Below are 14,589 nucleotides of genomic sequence, written 5' to 3'. Positions count from 1 at the left end.
AAACAGTGATCAAAACATTCCAAGCTTGAGCGGTCAGCAAAAGTCGACTTCCTCCATCACCCACTCATTCACAAAAATTCCCTCAGGACGTGAACAGATGATATAGCAATCACTATTACCGACACCACGTGACCCAAAGCTACGCCTTATCCACAACAGCAACTATAAATAACGAATCTAAACGTATATACATAAAATACAGAAATGAATGAGGTGGAATGAATACTACAAATGTACATAAGGTGCAGCTGCAGTCTGGCAGTGGGAGCAGTGTGACAGGTCAAGTGTTAAGAAGGGAGATGGCGAGGGGAAAGAAACTGTTCCTGTGTCGGGTGGTCCTGGTCTGCAGGCTTCTGTACCGTCTGCCAGAGGGCAGCAGATCAAAAAGTCTGTGTCCAGGGTGTGAGGGGTCTGTGATGATTTTCCCTGCCCGTTTCCTGGTTCTTGAGCGGCAGGGGGGTGCCGATGATCCTATCTGCTGCCCGTACAGTCCGCTGCAGTCTGCTCTTGAACTTGAAGCTTTTGTTACCATACCTCAAACACATGTACCCATACCTTAAACAAAAGCACTGCTTTGCACCCTAGTTGCAATTATGCAACACACATGGTCCTGCATACTACACTCTATTTCACACATAAGACACTTCGTTCACAAAATGAAATTTCAGGGTGCCACCCTGGAAAACATCCAAAATACAAAGCACATCGGGTAATTGCAACCACTCAATACACACCTGAAGGCACGTACTTGAAAAACTGAACACCAATTAGCCAACTACAAAAAGCCCTCAGTTTAGCCAATTAAAGAACTTTGCAAGCATGGATGGAGGGAGAGCAAGAGGAGGAGGTCGTCGAAGAGGCCACGCACAGACCCATATTTCTGATGATATAAGAGCAACTTTGGTGGACCATGTCATCAACCATGGCCTGACTATGAGAATTCTCTAGAATGACTCGAAGACCTTCTGGGGCAGGACGCCAACGCCTGTTCACACAACAGCAGGAACTTGCCGTTGTGGACCTAGTGAGGGCAGACAATGCCATCCGTCTCCACCAGCTACGAAAGCAAATACAGGGAGTGCAGAATTATTAGGCAAGTTGTATTTTTGAGGAATAATGTTATTATTGAGCAACAACCATGTTCTCAATGAACCCAAAAAACTCATTAATATCAAAGCTGAATGTTTTTGGAAGTAGTTTCTAGTTTGTTTTTAGTTTTAGCTATTTTAGGGGGATATCTGTGTGTGCAGGTGACTATTACTGTGCAGAATTATTAGGCAACTTAACAAAAAACAAATATATACCCATTTCAATTATTGATTTTTACCAGTGAAACCAATATAACATCTCCACATTCACAAATATACATTTCTGACATTCAAAAACAAATCAGCGACCAATATAGCCACCTTTCTTTGCAAGGACACTCAAAAGCCTGCCATCCATGGATTCTGTCAGTGTTTTGATCTGTTCACCATCAACATTGCGTGCAGCAGCAACCACAGCCTCCCAGACACTGTTCAGAGAGGTGTACTGTTTTCCCTCCTTGTAAATCTCACATTTGATGATGGACCACAGGTTCTCAATGGGGTTCAGATCAGGTGAACAAGGAGGCCATGTCATTAGTTTTTCTTCTTTTATACCCTTTCTTGCCAGCCACGCTGTGGAGTACTTGGACGCGTGTGATGGAGCATTGTCCTGCATGAAAATCATGTTTTTCTTGAAGGATGCAGACTTCTTCCTGTACCACTGCTTGAAGAAGGTGTCTTCCAGAAACTGGCAGTAGGACTGGGAGTTGAGCTTGACTCCATCCTCAACCCGAAAAGGCCCCACAAGCTCATCTTTGATGATACCAGCCCAAACCAGTACTCCACCTCCACCTTGCTGGCGTCTGAGTCGGATTGGAGCTCTCTGCCCTTTACCAATCCAGCCACGGGCCCATCCATCTGGCCCATCAAGACTCACTCTCATGTCATCAGTCCATAAAACCTTAGAAAAACCAGTCTTGAGATATTTCTTGGCCCAGTCTTGACGTTTCAGCTTGTGTGTCTTGTTCAGTGGTGGTCGTCTTTCAGCCTTTCTTACCTTGGCCATGTCTCTGAGTATTGCACACCTTGTGCTTTTGGGCACTCCAGTGATGTTGCAGCTCTGAAATATGGCCAAACTGGTGGCAAGTGGCATCTTGGCAGCTGCACGCTTGACTTTTCTCAGTTCATGGGCAGTTATTTTGCGCCTTGGTTTTTCCACACGCTTCTTGCGACCCTGTTGACTATTTTGAATGAAACGCTTGATTGTTCGATGATCACGCTTCAGAAGCTTTGCAATTTTGAGACTGCTGCATCCCTCTGCAAGGTATCTCACTATTTTTGACTTTTCTGAGCCTGTCAAGTCCTTCTTTTGACCCATTTTGCCAAAGGAAAGGATGTTGCCTAATAATTATGCACACCTGATATAGGGTGTTGATGTCATTAGACCACACCCCTTCTCATTTGCCTAATAATTCTGCACTCCCTGTATGTGTGTGCGTGTCCAGGGTTCAGCTGAGACAGTGTCCTTCGCCCTGCCAGGCTAAGTAAACAGTCTTCCAGCCAACCCAGGTGGCCTTGCATGGAATGGGAAGGAACAGACTCAACACAGTCGTTATCAGGGTGTTGTTCAGCTCCGACCTTGAGCCCACGTCTGGGGCTGAAGGGGTATCCGCATAAGTGATGGTGCTTTTTACTTTAGTGCGAACAGCTCATATGAATTTCAAAGCAGTTCTACAGTCCAACACTGGTCTCTCAATCTCCCGTTGGAGAGCCGCGAGCTTCGCCATACTTGCGTTCTGTGATGTTGTCATTCTTGTGCTCAAGGAGCCGATTCTGAGAACTCACGGCAGTGTGCCTCCCCGAGATGTCATCCAATTTGTGCCCAGAGATGTTATTCCGAGCGAGCCTTTCCGAGATGTATCCAGTCTGCAGTCAGAGATCTTATTCTGAGTATTCACAGCAGCCATAGTCTCTCCAAGATCTTATCCGTGCTGACTCAATGAGCCCATTTTGAGAAACTCACGCCTCTCCCATCGTTCCAATCCCAGCGGGCAGCCTTGTGGGGGTTTGAACAGCCGGTTCCGCTTTCTCAAGCCAGCTCCGATCAGCCAGAACCCTGTTACCATGGTTCCGAATAGGTAGATATCTTCAGCACGCAGACTCACCCGAGCCCAAACTTCTCGTTGAGAAATTGCATTTAGGGACCAGTTTTCAACAGGACAATGACCCCAAACACACCTCCAGGCTGTGTACTAGAAGAAGTATACTAGATGGCGGCGCGCACAGACGCAGCGGCTCTATGCTCTCCACTTGGGTGCCTTTCTTTTTTGTTTCTCCACTTTTTCTTCTTCTTTTGTTTTCCTTATTGTGAAGCCAAATTTTCCTACAACCATCTGGAATTATGCAAGATCGGATATAACAGCCAGATCCCCATTACCAGTGATTATCAGAGGGTGCACAACATCCCCCCGGAGATAGCGAGAACATCGGGTGCTCCGTGGATTGTTATCGGCTCTGCCAAGAAACGCAGGCGGCGGAAGGAACGCAAACAAAAGCGGGGATGCCTGTCGGGCCTGCTGGCCAGGCTAAAGAAGCAGCCTTTCAAACCACCGCTCCCGAGCATCTTTCTGACCAGCGCACGGTCGGTCGTCAACAAAATAGACGAACTGAACCTACTTCTCGCCGCACAGCCAATCGTCCGTGACTGCTGTGTCCTGGTCGTCACGGAGACATGGCTCACTCCGCGAGGCTCCTGCCTACGACAGCCGTAACGCTCCGACAATCCATCAAGCGGTGGTAGCTTAGCAAAGTCGTACTGAAACATCTGACAGATTTTCGAGCGCCGTGCACATAAAATCGTTTCGAGGTCAGTAAACACAACCAGAGTTCATACATAAGGCACACGGGGTTATAAGGGGCTCTGTCGACTTTCAGAAAAATCAAAGGATTGATTTTAAGTGCGCCGTATTTTCCAAACAACACGGTAATAACGACGGCCCGCTAGCATGCTCTACCAAAAATAGTGCTTTGTTGTGTATCTGACGGACGAAAGCTAAACCAGTTCCACACCACTGAAGCTGCAGCATTTTTACAAACCAGTTCTGGTTCATCCGTTTCATTTAGCGATCCACTTTCGCTCTTCTCATTCTGCGTCATCATCCAATTCCACCTGTGATCTTGTGTCACCATTGCTCTCTGAGCTTTGTGTTGCTTCTTCTGTCACCTGACAAATAGGACATACATGACAATAAGAATAAAATGTGGAGCTGCTTCAGTGTGTCTGTCACTTTGTGCAGATCTTGACTGATCAGTAATGTTTGTAGGCTGAGTGCATTTTTAAAACAAGTTGTGCAAACTGCACTACAAGGTGGAATATTTGCAAAATCATAACTATGACCTATGAATACGTCAGTGCCATTAAGATGAAATTCTTGTGTCACCAACATTTTAACGTTAGGCATATAATTCTAACAGCCTCTGTAAACTAATATCCTGGCTGCTCGAGGCTGCTGTTTTCTCTGACAGCTTCACTTAGATTAGAATTAGAAACGCTGCTCTGAGACTGAGAGAACTAACAGTGCTGCATGTTGTGCTGTTAGTTTCCAAAACATGTTATTCATGGTTACATACAGTTTTAGACTGATGTGGGCCAAAGCCTAGCATAGCCTGCAACGTTATTGTGACGGACACATTTTATGTGTCAGACCCAGGACCCTGAGCAGTTATGGACTAATATTATAATGTATGTATTTTGTATTGCTGTCCCTCGTTCTCCCTGCTTGTAGACGTGTGTGTGTGTGTGTGTGTGTGTGTGTGTGTGTGTGTGTGTGTGTGTGTGTGTGTGGCCCTGGCAGGTGATTGGCCACACCTGCAGCTGATCAGGCCTGTCGGAGGAGCTATTTGAGAGTGTGGTGGAGCTCTCTCCGACGCTGGATCATTGCGTGGCTTCACGTCAGTCTCTCGACCAGTTCCTAGTTTGAGTCTGCTGCATTATTGTGTGTCTGACGGCTTCCTCTCTCTTATGTCCCCAGGAGTTACGGGGAGACGAGAGGACAGCGAGCACGGGGTGCTCATCACGGAGAAGCGGAGACAGGAGCACTAGCACTGGGAAGAGGACACGTCACGGGAGTCGGGAGAGCACGGGATTTATTGTCATGTCTGTCCATCGCTGTAAATAAACGCACTGCTTGTACATAGAGCACCGCGCCTGTGTCCTCCTTCCCTACACCCCCACGGTCTGCCAGCCAGACCGTGACATTATGAGTGAACTTGGCTTTAAGTGACTTACAGGTTTCTCTGAAAAATACTTTCTTATATCCAGGTTCTTCCTCTTTGCTGCCGTCCTCCTCTCCTCCTGGGAGTGCAGGCTTGCCGCTGCTAAAACTCAACAGAGCTCCCTGAAAGGTTCAGCCAATCACATTGGCCATATTTGTCACATGAGGTAGGACTCCAGTACAGGACGTAATTTAACTCTTTCGGCACCGCTGGGTGAATGAGACGTTGACAGATTTTTTTTTCTTCTTTCTATCAGGTTTGCTTTTCTTTACTCGAAGAGATCAAATTATTGGTGAGGACAATTCAATAATCGCTGGATATTGGTGGGGACATGTCCCCTCCGTCCATGCCAAATCGACGCCCTTGCCCGAATCGATGATTCGATTCGATTCGATTTGGGGAAATTTTGCCTCAGACAGTCAGCAATATTATAATTTAGATCATACCCCCCCCCCCCCCCCCCCCCCCCCCACACACACACACACACACAGCCTTATGGGTACAGTAGTCTCCCGCTACACCTCCTTTTAGCTAAAGACATACTTCACAATGACTCACTCAGCTCACAAGAACAGGAATGCAGAGCATTATCAAACGTTAAAATGATACACATCTCTCACTTGTTCACTTACATTTAAACGAAACACATAATTGTAAACATCTCTAACAGCCTAAGCCAGCTTTGAATAGGGCCTGAATGGATAACTTCAGAGAATTACACATCCAATCTTACACGAGGTCTCACCGCTCGACCAGATCTGGTAACAGTCCCTGTTGGTGTGAGGTGGCTCCTATTTCTCCTTAGAAAACCTGTCTGTCTCTACCACATAAGATCTGGGAGCACTGGCAGGTCCAACTACTGCTCCAGTGGTTCCTTCAGTAGTAATCCACACCTTCTGTCCTGACTCTATGTCTGCGGTTGTAGTGTTTTGCCTGCTCACGCCTCCCTTCCTCATCCTTCTCGCGAAAAGCCTGTAGGTCGGGCCACTTTGGCACCAGCTTCGCAGCAGCTTGTGGCAGAGAGGTACGCAGGTGTCTCCCCATGAGCAACTGTGCCGGTGAGAGCCCATGTTCCAGTGGGGTGGCCCTCCACGCTAGCAGTGCTCTGCTGTAGTCACAGTCCTCTCAAGTCTTTAATGGTACGATCAGTGCGTTCTGCCTCCCCGTTGGCTTGGGGGTACCTGGGGCTGCTCGTTTCATGTGTGAACTGGTACTCTTTAGCAAAGTGCTTGAACTGTTCTGATGAAACTTGCGGCCTGTTGTCCGATACCACAGTCTCGGCAACTGCATGTTTTGCAAAGGCCTCTTTTATAGCATTAATAGTGACCTCTGCTGTTGTGTCTCTCAGTTCACCAAGTACCAACGACCAGATTTGGTGTGTGGTAGTAACAGGCAAATGAACTTTTGTTTTTTAATGATTTGAATATATATGAATGCTTGTGCATAAATACACAAACAATACACATATGCTTTCATGCTTTCAATTGTGTAATTTACGTGATCTAGGTCAGCGGTCTCCAACCTTTTTTGCACCACCGACCGGTTTATGCCCGACAATATTTTCACGGACCGGCCTTTAAGGTGTCGCGGATAAATACAACAAAATAAAACTAGTACCGGTACCGAAAAAGAAGCTTTATTCATAACACACGTGAAAAGACCCAGGAAAACCGAGTTAATGATAAAAACGATAACAAAATAACGCTGAAAAGCGATAAAAACCCTGAAAACCAGACATTTCACACCTGAGCCTCAACTCTCGCGGCCCGGTACCAAACGACTCACGGACCGGTACCAGTCCGAGGCCCGGGGGTTGGGGACCGCTGTTCTAGGTAGCTCTGTTTTGGAAGTTCAGTTCAAGCTAGAAATGTGCTTTGGAGTTTGTATGTGTTTTGTCTCTAGGGGCCACCACATATACTGTATTTCTATTTACATTCAGGTGACAGCAATCCATGGATGGTTTCGACATGGAAGAGGATATTTTCCCCGGTGCCCAGCGGGAGAAGACACTGCTTGCGATGTCGATGAGGTCCTGTGGCCAGACCCCAACAGACGGCGGGATCCATGAGCCCACGTATGCACAATTGTCATGATTTTTTGTGTGTACAGTATAGTGTTTTTTCTATTACTGTATTATGTTTGTGTTTTGCTTTATCTGAATTGATGGTGCTGCAGTGGACAATATTGAGTAGGCCTATTTGCTTTTTTTGGTTGTTTGTGTCTCCTGAAAATGTGCCTTCAGAATAAACAATGACAATGAAAGACTGCAGTGTTTTATATGAAGTAGACTAGTGTGTCCCCCTGATCTGATCTGCATGTGATGCAAGTATGTGTCATTTTGTCAACAGAGTTACATCTTGACAGAGGAATGTTAGGTTTTGACAGCAGAGTTTCAGTTTGGCACAGATGTGAATGGTATATTTTGATGTGTCATGTTTACTTGTGTTTAGAGTTTTGGCACAATGAGCGACGTTTTGCAAAATGTGTTCAAGCAACGGGCAAAAACTGTAACATGTTTTTCACCAAAGATTTCAGCAATTATAAAAATTCAACTCAAGCTATTCAGCTATTAGCATTCACACTGCATTTTCTACAGGAAGTACATTTTATATACCAGTTTCAGTTCAAAGTGCATTAAAAATAATAAATAATTATTAAAAATAATACCATCAATATGTTACTGCACTACACTTACTGGACTTGTGGAAGTATTTTGAGAACCATAAGAGATTCTTACAAATGTTTGAAAGAAAAAAAATCTTTAACATAGCTGGAGACTCGTGTAGAAATATGAATGAGTTTATAAAGTTTCTGTCATGGTGTGCTGTGACAGGCAGGTAGTAGGACCCAAACACAGGACTCTTACGTGGAATGAAACTTGAATCGGCAGCTTTTATTGCTGGAAACTCAGGTGGACTCAAGAAACTACAAACTAAGAAACAAGAACTAGGAAAACAAATCAGGAACTATGAACAAGAATCAAGTAAAGAACGCGGAGGAGAAAAAACACCCAGCCCACTGAAAACTAAAGAAACCCCCAAAAACATGAAGAACAATCATTAAGGAACATATTTACGTATTTAGAGTTACTGCAACACCAACACTGGGTCACAGCTTCAGTGTCAGTCGGTGACTTTTGGTCTGCAACAGCAGCAGAACAGACTTCTCAGTCTTTTGAAGAAGCCCTTTTTCTTCTTCTTGATCTCACGGTCTTCGGACTTCATGCTGGCTTCAGGTTCTGGAAAAGGTTCCTCAAAGGGAACATCAGGAACCGGCCCAATCTCAGAACAAGATCCGTTGATCATATGATCTTCACCTTCAACACAGGATTTGGACTCGCCATAGGGTTCCTCACAGGGAGCGTCGGGCTCTGCAACACTTTCTGACAGAGCTCCTTCGATCGTAAGGTCTCGAGTACTCAGACTGGATGCCCTTTCAGAAAGAAGTTCCTCACAGGGAACGTCGGGCTCTGCAACACTTTCTGACAGAGCTCCTTCGATCGTAAGGTCTCGAGTACTCAGACTGGATGCCCTTTCAGAAAGAAGTTCCTCACAGGGAACGTCGGGCTCTGCAACACTTTCTGACAGAGCTCCTTCGGCTGGTGGAACATTTGCCACTGAAAGGCCGTCAGAGGAGCGCTCACCATTTGTGCTCTTCACATCAGGACTTGAAGGGGGCTCAAAGATTTCACATATCCGGATCCTTGCTACATCAGCAATGGTCTTCAGCAACAGGGGTGCAAAGTTTGCAACTTGGATAGACAGAATTTCTTCAGGAAATTTCTGTCTAATCTCCGTCAGGATGCTGTCGACCAGATCGTCTCGGATAGAGCGGGTGAAGACGGCCTGTGTTTCCATCGCCGTGAGGCTCTTGGAGACACGATCTAAAGTGGCCTTGGTGACACTGGTGGAGAGGATACTTAGACTCTGGGAGGCCATGTTTAGGAGGGGACGAGGAGGAAGCTCCCAGAAGCCCTGGAGAACGCGGGGAACTACCTCGACCACTACCTCCTGCGCGGTGAGCAGTTTGCTGTTAGGCTGTTCCTGCTGCTTCTTTTTCAGGATTTCAACGTAATCCTTCACCGCGCTGAGGAGTTTAGGTGCTCTGTAGAAAAACATGATAAGAGTTATCTGTTAAACATATTCAAAGCATCATTTAAATATTGAAACACTGTAGCTGGACTGTTAACCCTGTAACCACCTTTGTATCATACATGAGTTTCTGAGACCTCGATCTCATCAACATGATCAATACTTGCTATAATTTCTAAATGTTGTGGACAAAACTCTTTTTTAGTCTAAAGTTAACATTGTCGTTAACAAAAAGTTGCCAAAAACACCCAGTGTATCAAATGTGATACAAAAAATAAATACACAATAAAAGTAAATCATACACAACATGACATAGCAAAGAACTCATGTGTGGCTTTTGTTTAAAGGGTTGATAAACATCTCAGTTCCAAAGAATCTGAATTTTCTGGCTGTTTTTTGATGGGTTGGGTCTTACAGGGTTAATAACTGTATGTTACATGTGACTCACTGAAATTTAGGAGGTACGGCCTCTGGGAACTGAAGAAGCAACCTGGCTTCAAATTCAACGTCCCTCATTTTATTGCTGACGTTCACCGCCCACACCTGAAACAGAAAACACATTTACAGTGCGCTTATGTGTAAAGGTTATGTGCACGTAATGAAAAAAAAGTCTTGTGGGTTTTCTCGTCTTACCAGCCTTAGAAGAGGTTTGGCTTCCTCTTCGTCAAAATCCTCTAACTCAAACTCCCACAGCCTTCAAAAGAAAGCAAAGCAGAGGTTTTCTCTCAGCACTTACACGTCATCACAAACAGACTTTCAGGCGTGACAGTAACTCACTGCTCTCTGAGCGTCTCCCTGCTCTTCTCCACCAAAAGATCTCTCAGATCTTCAGCAGTGAGGTTCGGTGGAATTAGATCTTCCTGCTGAAGTCTGAGAAACTCCGTCATTATCGCAACCTAAAAGTAAAGGAGACATTTAATCACCACCACTCTCAGGTCCTCAGAAATGACCTGATATTTTCTGTCAGCTTTGGTTTGCATGAATCTGGGTCTAACCTGAGCCTTGTAGCCCGGAAGATACCAGCAGATCTTTACAGCTGTTTCATAAATCCGTGTGTTGAACAACACCTGTCAAAGAAATAGCAATTTAGTCATTGTTACTTAAAATGATTTTCAGTTTGTCAACTTTTAAAACGACATCAAATTCTTCAAATTACTGAAATGCAGTAAAAGCAAAAGCGTCACATACCCTGATAGGCTTATAGATTCCTTGACTCTTTTCCATTTAAACGTGTTCAAATCAAAGTCAGGAAGAAAAACGTCAACTGCTCTCCAACGATGGCGTACGGGGGATCTGGACCTGAAAATGCTCTCAGCTCGGTGGTCTCGCACAGATGAGCTCTTTTGACAGTCTGATGTTTATTTATGAATGCAGAATTTCTTGAGCAGTCACCATGGAAACTTGATGCAGCTTCATGTTGTTAAATTAAAAGTAAACACTGTGTATTTTGCACTCCACTCCACTAAACTTATCATATAAGTAAATAAAGTGTGGGTTAGGTCCCTCCTGTGGAAAGAGCCACACAAACCGATGGATCAGAAAAGACAAAGTCAGCTACAGCATGCCTTTTCATATTATGTGCCTGCTTATCTCCATTTCTTTACAGTAGATGGGAACTTTTGCAGTAAAGCAATGGCTTACAAACAGTGGACCGTGGACTAATGCAGACATCTGAAGCCTGACAGCAGCTGGTATATACACAGCTTTGGACAAACTGGCCCTTTAAACAGCCCAGAGGAAGAAGAGACCTCTGCGTTATCAGTGCAGCCTAAAGCACAATAATAATAATACTATTAATATGATTTTTAGAGCAATAATGCCCCAAATACTGAAGTCATTAATTACACATCCGTCATGCTTCACAGGAGGTCAGGAGTGACCGATGAACGTGATGCTACATTAGAGTCTGTCCTATGAGTTCAGCAGGAGGAGGTGAACCCACAGCTGGGACCAGTTCTCTAGTGGGTCCAGTATCATACTTGTGTTCATCCTGGTCTGAACCTGGTCAGAAGAACTGACTTCACTTTTGAAAATTCAATACTTATAAAAGGTAACCCCAAACAGTCTACAACGGCTGTTTTCTGTCCACCGAAGCAAATTTGATTGACGAGGTTTTTGTACCTTCACTTCTCCAAAAAGCAAATAAAGAGATTAAACAAAGATTTACTGAACGACTGTCAGAATTCCCAGAGCTAACGTAGATCGCTTTATGCTCTTGAGTCAGGAGGGATAAGAAAAGTGACTGCAAACATTGTGGAACGATTCATAGCGTTTGATTGCTTGTGTGAATGTATTAAACAGGAAACCAGGAGCTGCAGAAACCCAGTAATGCTGAAGACGCATGCGTGTGCGTTTATTACAGGTTTTTCTGAATGCTTAAACCCTAACTGTGATTCTTACAGCACAATTCCTAAAACTATTGATACTTATAGCAAAACCACTCACTGAGTGTGCAAAACTAAAAGCACAAACACTGCTTTGCACTCAGTTTGCCATTTTGTAACACACACTTTGCAAACCTGTAGCTACAATCCACTGCACAGCACTCTTTTTGCAGAACTGTAAACACAACTCACTGCTTTGCACTCAATTTCCAAATGATCAACGCACTCCTAGCAAAACTATACACATTTATGGCCATTATTTACACTATTTTGTCAACTGTCTGGCACACTGCCACATGTGAAAGCTTTTTTAGATAATTAGTTCACTTTGCAATCAGCCTAAGCACTATGATACAGGTAAGCTCTGTGTGTGGAGTACAATGGAGGGAGCAGGAAGAGTGAGAGGAGGCCGAGGAAGAGGACGTGGAGGTGAAGAAGTAGGATGAAGAGGACGACAAGGACAAGGAGGAGCAAGAGGAGGACGAGGAGGGGGGAGAGGACGGGTAAGAAGAGTAAGAAATAGAATTGCTGATGACATCAGAGCTACAATAGTGGACCATGTCATCAACCGTGGAGTGACCCTGAGGGAAGCTGACCAACGTTTTTTTTGGTTTTTTCTCAAACTTAAGTAACTGAAACCTTTCATTGAACTACAGCAGAAACAGATTGGAAATGCCAAGTTATTCTAACACTAGTGGACTTGTTAAACAAAACATTTGTTTCACTTCTTTCTCAACATGCAGCACCATTAAGAACAGTGGACCAGCATAGTTGGTCTGCATGAGCACACTTACTGCAACAGTTGTACATGCTGAAACTGGTTGCTGGCAGCTGATGTGAAGAAATGTCTGGACACATCAAAAGTTTTCTTTTTCATTTTCTTCCTCCCTTGGATAACATACACATGGCAAATAAAAACATGTAACTAGGGTGACGTGAAGTGTGTATCATCAGGTTTAACTAAAATATAATGAGGCTGTCCATCTGTGAAGTAATTGTTCCTTCAAAAACCACTGTGACAACAGATTTTATTTCATTCATTTGATGGTTTTCTATTCTGTATACTGGAACTTTTTAATAGCCCCCCTGTCCACACATCCTTGACATGAGACTTTCTGCAGAGTTGCACATGATGAATGCACACAAAACTTAAAGTGTTGCTGTCATATTTTTTTGGATGTGGTTTGTTGTCATAATCAAGAACGTGTCTTATTTTTTTATTTGTTTTGTTGCTGATCGGCCATTGGACTGCTGAGCCTGCAGTGAACAGCCAGCCACTGACTCTTGATGCTAGAGCAAGGACAACTGAGCTCTCTCTCTCTCTCTTTTAAATAAATAATACGTTCGAGCTGTTTATGTTTTTGACTTGTTATGGACTCTGACTGGCAATGGGAGGGCTGGCGGACTCATATTATGGAGGTGGAGGGTAGACACATTTTGTGTGCAAGAGACCACATACTACAGTGGTGATTGACACAGACTTCAATGGACATTTAGGTGAAGGGAACAGAGGTTATGAGGTGTTGGGTAGGTGTGGTGTTTAGGAGAGAAATCTAGAAAGACAGATGTGGGGCAGATTTTCCAAGTGGAAATGGCCGTGGTGCACACATACTTCAAGAACAGGGAGGAACTTGTAGAAATATATGAAAGTGGAGGAAGCTGCACACAGGGCAACTAAATATTATGCAGAAGGTGAAATCAAAAAGACAGGAGACAAGGAGGTGTCAGGGAGAATGCAGCTATGCAGCATCAAATGGTAGTTTGAAGGATGAGTTTGGACATCAAGAAGAGGAAGTGAGTGAAGGCAGAGACATGCAGGAGTATAAACAGGCTCTGGGTAGTAGGGAAGACTTACCAGATGGCTGGGATAGTACAGCTTTATTGAGATAAACTGCCAAGAAGGGGTTTGACGGCTTCTCTGCACAGAAGAAAGGGAAAAAAGAAAAGTGATTTTGAAAGTATTTGAAGGAAGAGATTTACAAAGAAAAAGAAGTGTAGTTAGCGAAATGAAGAAAATAGACCAAGAAACTGGGAGGCTAGGCATGTAGCAGAAAGAGGTGACAAAGGAAAAGGCTCAGTGCCACGTATGTGAAGCTGGACCCCAAGGAAATGAGGGAATGAGACTTGCTAGGCAGAGAGTGAGTTTGAATGGATGTTCAAACCCAAAAAAAAAAGATATATTCACATAACATAGATTGAAAGAAGTTGCAGGTGGCACAGCAGCTTTAATGTCTTCCAGACAGGAAGTTTTGGAAAGAAATATCATCATTTCCCAGATTTTACTATCTTAGTGTTCTGTAACAAAATCACTGTTGTGCGCATGGTGTTAGAGATGATGATGATTACAAACAAACTTAATGTGCTAGTCGTGCTTTTCTTGAGGGATTTGTCCTTCGACCAGTTTTCATGTCATTGGAATCATTTGTATTCACTGATTCTGGCACTTATTTCATCAAACCAAACTCCAAGTAAATACTTTCGGCTTTTTGGTTTTGTCAAACGAACTAATGTAAGGTCATTGTAACACAAATCATACGATTGCTAATGAAAATGCTATAAAGCTACATCGCAGATAAGTCTCTGGAGTAACAATCAAGGCCATGTTAGTTATTTGATGAATAGTATCTGTGCCACTCATGGCGCATGACTGAGGAGGACGTTGACCTCTGCAAGTCAGGAAAGTCTGCTACTCATTGTATAAATATGAGATTTTTCTCAAAAACCAGCCATCATCTCGGGAGGCTGACTCCAAAGTACCATCTCACTTCAAACTTGCAAAACAAGTCGAGTCGATGCGAGCGCACTGCTTGT

General features: G+C 44.2%; 2 protein-coding genes across 2 annotated transcripts in view; both read right to left on the bottom strand.

The window, feature by feature from the left end:
* LOC147302785 (uncharacterized) overlaps nucleotides 1-14,589 on the bottom strand; it is a 431,420-nt gene that overhangs the window by 376,396 nt on the left and 40,435 nt on the right. The gene's annotated exons all lie outside the window — the stretch shown is intronic.
* LOC147302787 (uncharacterized) lies at nucleotides 8,426-10,803 on the bottom strand. Its single transcript, XM_086284465.1, has 6 exons — nucleotides 10,583-10,803; nucleotides 10,390-10,461; nucleotides 10,172-10,290; nucleotides 10,028-10,088; nucleotides 9,843-9,937; nucleotides 8,426-9,407 (listed from the first exon to the last, which is right to left on the bottom strand). The coding sequence occupies exons 1-6, from the start codon at nucleotides 10,616-10,618 to the stop codon at nucleotides 8,426-8,428; spliced, it is 1,365 nt and encodes a 454-aa protein (XP_086140591.1). The 5' UTR covers nucleotides 10,619-10,803.

Source organism: Aulonocara sp. 'chitande type north' Nkhata Bay, linkage group LG23, assembly GCF_057382095.1.
Source record: "Aulonocara sp. 'chitande type north' Nkhata Bay isolate Kocher_YH1m ecotype deep benthic linkage group LG23, A_spYH_male_GT1.1, whole genome shotgun sequence".
Taxonomy (NCBI): domain Eukaryota; kingdom Metazoa; phylum Chordata; class Actinopteri; order Cichliformes; family Cichlidae; genus Aulonocara; species Aulonocara sp. 'chitande type north' Nkhata Bay.
Note: the sequence above shows the minus strand (reverse complement) of the source record. Positions and strands in the feature narration are given on the sequence as shown.

Coding starts and splice junctions, on each gene's coding strand:
- LOC147302787 (XM_086284465.1), bottom strand. CDS start 10,618: ATGGAAAAGAGTCAAGGAATCTATAAGCCTATCAGG. Junction 9,938..10,027: donor CCAAACCTCTTCTAAGGCTG/GTAAGACGAGAA, acceptor TTTCTGTTTCAG/GTGTGGGCGGTGAACGTCAG. Junction 9,408..9,842: donor GCCGTACCTCCTAAATTTCA/GTGAGTCACATG, acceptor GTTTTTCTACAG/AGCACCTAAACTCCTCAGCG.